This window comes from Amblyomma maculatum, chromosome 10 (genome assembly GCF_055883805.1).
Source record: "Amblyomma maculatum isolate TAMU_Amacu chromosome 10, ASM5588380v1, whole genome shotgun sequence".
In the NCBI taxonomy this organism is placed as follows: domain Eukaryota; kingdom Metazoa; phylum Arthropoda; class Arachnida; order Ixodida; family Ixodidae; genus Amblyomma; species Amblyomma maculatum.
The window spans coordinates 120924850-120930849 of record NC_139353.1 but is presented as its reverse complement, the minus strand read 5'-3'; the positions used below and the strand labels follow the sequence as shown (position 1 = coordinate 120930849).

The following is a 6000-nucleotide window of genomic DNA, read 5'->3' as shown; positions in this document are numbered from 1 at the left end:
TTATCCCACAACACACTGGAAATCTTTCAGCCATTAATATTATTACCAGCGAGCATTCCATAAATCATGAATGTGAGGTACAAGTCAGATGAAATAGAAATATTCTGTCAAGAGCACTGGAAAGGTTCATATAATTACGAAATGTCTCTTGCCATGGTGATACACATATACTGAGATAGCGAGGTCCACCAGTGCCTTAACCTTCATTCTGAACCAAAGATGACTGTAAAGTGCGATGCACCTGTAAATGTAACGTCCAGCCGAAAAAAGCTATATCTTAAATCCGGCCATACACTTCCACTTGGAGCACTGCATTGCATTCTGAATTTGGCGTGTATAACATGAAAAGTTATCTGGAACTAAATGACGCCGTTTACAAATTTAATTGGTATGAAAATAATAGCTGAAACAACAGGTTATTGAATACAGTTTTTGAAACTGATGTGAAAGTTGATAAGTCTGAAAATATTGCGTTGTAAGGTGAGTCATGGCAAAACAAATATTCAGGGTGGACTTCTTAAAGGCTAAAGTCTAGATACCAAAAGCGCACCCCAATATTTGAACATATTGTGAAAGAGACAGTGGAAAGGAAGAGCGTCACGGAGAAAAGAGTTTTCAGGTGAAGAAGGTGCACTTTTCCGCGGGGTTCATGTTTGATCCCGCGGCGCATTGGAAGGCTTCCGCGAAAGGCATGAAATTCGCCATCGCCTTGTTGCAGTCGCCACCGTAGAGATTGAAGCTCGGCGACTTAGCGCAACTTGATAGGCAGGCCGTGATGAAGAAGACCTTTTCCTCGGTCAGCTCCTGCATTAAAGGCAACACAGTTTAACAAGCTTTGTGTATAAAGAAGGGCTATTTGCAAAGCTATGCGCTGCAGTCGCACACTTGACAATGATTCTACAGTGGTGATATCCTGGTTTCGCCAACTAATGCGGTACATTGATAAAACAGTGTTTATGTGAACGGATAAGAAAAAAGCCACTCATATTAATCTATGCAAACGGTATGTTCCCAAGTGACCACCTACGAGCGATCTTGAGTTTTCGTTTTCTGGGCACATCACGTCCAGAACTTCAGAACAATTACCCTATGCAAATATTTTTCTTCTTTAAACCTCAGGCACCTCTCGTGCCCTTCTACATTGTTTGGTGTCATAATCTCTGATTGATAAAATTAATCGCATTGAACAGTGAAACAAAATACGGGGTCAGAAGTAAGGACTCATGTGTATAAGTATTGTGTGCTTTAATGAATCTAGATTGTTGAGAGCCAGCGCTCGTACTGTCTTCTTTCTTCTGTCCCGTGTTTTGTACCGCTGCTCGATGCAATAGATGCTGACCAACTCGCTCTACTTCTACGATACGTTAAACATAATTAGCCATCATAATTATTGCTCAAGTGGAAGTGATACGGTTTTTCTAGAACTTGTATGGTCGCACACGGCTCATTTTTTCTTCAATGTGTTGAATATTTTTGTTTAATACAAATTGCCTACTGTCATCTAAAACCATTTCTATTCAATCCTTAGCAACCATTGAAGCATTGACTCGTCCAACACCATGCCATTCTTCTTTATCTTTATGACAAAACAAAGACGTATGTTTTGATAAATGCCAATAAATGCAGTAAATAACACAGACAATATTCATTTTTCCGAAGTCATTACACACAAGAATGATGATACTAAAGATCGTTTATAACAAATCACTGGAGCACTTGAAAGCACTTTTCATATATTTATATTTTGTACCCTATTAAATCCCTGCTGTGCACTTCTTTTTACCGTTCGTATTTCTCGTGATTATTATATTTTCATTGCGCCGGTTGTTTGTTCTTTAACAAACTAGTTTACTTTGATAGTACACGACGGCCGCCTTGTTAAGATAAATTAAGAATGTAATATTGGCTGGTCGTAGTAAAAAAGCAGTAGGCATAGTCAAGGAGACTTGGATTTCAGTAGAAATCAATCCTTTTATTGGGCAGAGTAGCGCCCGCTAAAGAACTAAGCAATACATACTACAGTGGTGATAACAAAGTGCTTGGTGCACGTCAAAGAACGGAAGTCCGCTGAATTATGCAGCGTCGAATATAAAGACGACAGAGAATCATGTAGATAACCTGCCAAAGGAATCTGTAAACATCTAGCAAGCCATCAAAACTGTCGTTCTTCACTGTGACCGCTCGAGAAAAATCTCTGCGCATTTCGCACCATAAAGAAAGTGATAACGCCGTGTTTTGCGACAACGAGCAGGAACATGATCGTTCTTTGCACTACAACCACAATGAGAAGGCCGCGTGCTGGAGGCTGTCGAAGACAAAAATTAAAGCTTTCAATGGTTCACAATAATATCCATACGTACGATAAAAAAAAAAAAAACAATTTATACAATATACCTACAGCGAAAGAACTATTGATAATTTCATGTAGTATAAGAACCTTATACTACATGAAAGCAGGTTTGTGCAAAGGCTACTATAGAATAGAATATATTAAAACTCTTAACCAGGCTATAAAAGATAACTGGTGTTAGTATACGCATGGCAAGAAACTTAATCAACTCAGATGCTTAAAACCCACTCGTTTCAGATACTCATGGACACCCGTAATAATAAGCGGGGATTTAAATATGCAGCCAGGCCACAAATATCATGGCAGCCCATTCGCGAGGTGGCATTTTCGATTACAAGGCACCAGCCACCAGGTGGTCTAAATCCGGATGACATTGACATCATCTATAAATCATCTAGCTGCTTATAATATTGTAGCTTCAGCCTTATTGGCATCTGGCAAACAATGTCAGCTTTCAAGCTCTGTTTGAAATCAAAGGAACCAAACGACTGAAACCAAAGCCGTCAGTAGGCGTTCTGTTAAGTATGTACTTGTACAAGGTATCAAAGCGGGATACTTCTAGCTCAACACATAAAGGGGACAAGACAGAGGTACAAGGTATTTGGGCAAGGCAAGCGGTAGGAGCCCTTCAGAGGAAATGTACTCGTACGCATTGGTAGACAACTTCCTTAATACGTTGCAGTACCTGGCAGTTGTTCTCCCCACATAGCCCATTTCATGATGCGGTTCATTATTTTGTCAACTATGAATAGAGGTGTGACGCTATTATGCTCAGCACCAGCAACAACATCACGAAGGCAGTAAATTTGCAATCTACTTTTAGTTTGCACAGTTCCTCTCGATACCTGTCTAATTATTTTATTAAAATCCCACGGCTGCTATAACGCCATTAGCCTCCCTACCAGAATAACTGAGACTTCATCGTCACTAATTGATGTTTTTGCACAAATATAGGTTCTGATGAAGTTAAAGCTGGCGTATTTCCATTTTATCTGAGTGATCACCTGCCAATATTTTTTTGCTCGAGGAGGTATGCTCGTCGAAAACACACTTAGGATATTCTTGTACTTCAACCTATAACATGCGGTAGCCTCTCAATTTTTTGCGAAAAGGTAATGTCCACGAGTTGGAATTTCATTTACAGCACAGCAGATGCAAACTGCGCTTATGATGCATTCATTTTCAAACTGAAGTCTATTTACGCAGCAAGCTTTCCTTTCGTACGCACCAAGCGCTGCCGAAAGATACGTAAGCCTTGGATAAGCAGCGAGCTTATTAGCAGAATAAACAAGCAGAATAATTTATACAACCAGTTCATAAAGTCTAAGGGTATTAATATACTCAAAGAATTTAAGACATACCGTAATAAATTAGGCAGTGATCTGAAGAAGGCAAAGCGTTCCTATATGAATAACGTATTCAACTCTGCTGTAGGAAGTACGGATGTATTGTGGAAAAGGCTTAATTCTGTGCTAAAGCGAAACGTCGGCACTGAAACAATTGAAAAAATGGTAATCAATGGCTCTGAGTTGTCCGGGAAGCAGCTTGCTGATGCGTTTAACAAATATCTGATGAACGCTGTAGAGAGCAATTTGGTATTTAATGATCTTGAGAATTTCTATAGAAATGGGACCTCAATTTTTCTTGATCCTGTCACAAACGAGGAAGTGATCAAATTAGTTAGAAGCATAAACAACAGCACTAGTAAAGATATTGACGGGTTCACTGTTGTACCAATAAAGCATGTCATTGATGTTCTCGCGCCTTGCCTTACGCACATTTTTAACCTGTGCCTTTCTCAGGCCGTATTTCCGTCTAAGATACAAGTGGTACGAATAACTATGCTGTTTAAGAAAGGCGAGCGAAACGATATGGGGAATTAACGCCCCATATCAATACTTCCTGTGCTTTCTAAGGCTTTCGAGAAGGTTATTCTAAATCGATTAGTTCAGTTTGAACAGAAACATCACCTCCTAGTCGACTGTGAGTTCGGTTTCCGGAAAGGTCTTAGCACAGAATTTGCGCTGCTTGCCCAAAACGAGTTTATATTATCTCAACTCGAAGACAGCAGACTATTCTTGGGCCTTTTCGTTGATTTAACTAAAGCGTTCGACTCCATAAATCATCATGTACTAATACTAAAATTGGAGCATTATGGCATTCGTGGACAAGCAGCATCTCTCATAGAATCTTTTCTATGTAATAGAATCCAAATTGTAGGGATTAATGGCCATTTCTCCAACCTTTTACAAGTTGCCTGTCGAGTACCACAAGGAAGCATTTTGGGACCTTTTTTGTTTAATTTATATATAAACGACATAGTGAATAGCTGTCCCGCAGCTAACTTTATGACACCAGTGTATTTCTAACTGGACGATTGGCCGATGAACTCATTGATAATGCAAATTTAACACTTGCTGTGTTAGAAGAATGGTCGCGCATGAACATGCTTAAAAACGAGCAAAATGTAGAGCGAACACTACGCCTCCGCCGTCAACAGAAGTGTCCGAAATAACTTTTATCAATGTAAATGCCCGCAGCCTATTAAACAAGTTAGAAGGATTCGAACCTTTACTTCGTAGCCTGGAACCTGATTTTGTAGCTGTAACGGAGACGTGGCTTACAAGTGACATCAAAGATACTGATATAACTCCCCCAAAAACAATGCTGTTAGAAGGGATAGGATGACACGTGGTGGAGGGGTGGCAATCTTGACAAAAAAAGAATTTCCATTCACGGTTCTCCCCGACGTTCAAGGCGCCGAAGCAGTTTTCTGCAAAATAATATTTGGCTCTTGAGCTATAGTTGTAGGTAGCGTCTATCGCAGCCCCTCACCTGACTGCGATGTCATGAAAAATCTCCTAAATTACATGCAAAAACAGATTCAAGGAAACAGATTAATCATGCTTGGTGATTTCAACCTCCCGGATATAAATTGGCAGAGCATGCAATATCAAAGTGCTTGTTCGGAAATTATCTTCGACGCAATGCTGCACTTCAATCTACGACAAATCGTGCAAGAGCCGACACGAGCACATGGATGTACTTCAAATGTTCTGGACCTAGTCTTTCTTAGTGAACACTTTCCACCTGAAACATCCGAAGTAGAGATAATTACCGGCATATCGGACCATAAGATAGCATTTTGTACTGTCGCGACTCATTACATTTCACGCTAAACCGAAAGCTACATTTTACAACTTCAGCAGGGCTGACGATAATAGCATTTTAGACAACCTTGCCTTCGCTTTTACACCGTTCGAAAACCTTTGAAGGGACATCCACACAGACATTGAGACAGTCTGGCACGCGTTCAAAGATATCGTATCATTCTGTCTCGCGAACTATGTACCGATAAAAACAAAAGTGCCTAAAACACACAACCCGTGGATTACACGAGATGTCATCCACGCTAAACGCAGGGTAAAACGTCTCCGAAAAACATTGAAACTGCATCCTACGACAAAAAATAGAACCAGGCTTAGTATCACTATCCGCCACATGAAGTTAAAAATAAAAGCTGCAAAAAAAGTTATTTTACCCACACCCTTCCCAATTTCCTAAAGAAGTTCTCCTAAAAAGTTTTGGGAATACCCCAACCCTAAAGAAAATCAAGTAAACTTTGCCGCCGACCAAGAGAGCCAAACTAG

The 6000-nt window shown here is 40.1% G+C and overlaps 1 protein-coding gene across 1 annotated transcript in view; it reads right to left on the bottom strand.

Annotated features, from left to right (window-relative positions):
* Positions 1-374: 374 nt before the first annotated feature.
* Positions 375-6000, bottom strand: part of LOC146177361 (neprilysin-3-like) — a 49000-nt gene continuing 43374 nt past the window's right edge. The window contains exon 4 of the mRNA XM_084581533.1: positions 375-804. Coding sequence (XP_084437659.1) covers positions 616-804 — 189 coding nt within the window. The 3' untranslated portion in view covers positions 375-615. The remainder of the gene's footprint in view (positions 805-6000) is intronic.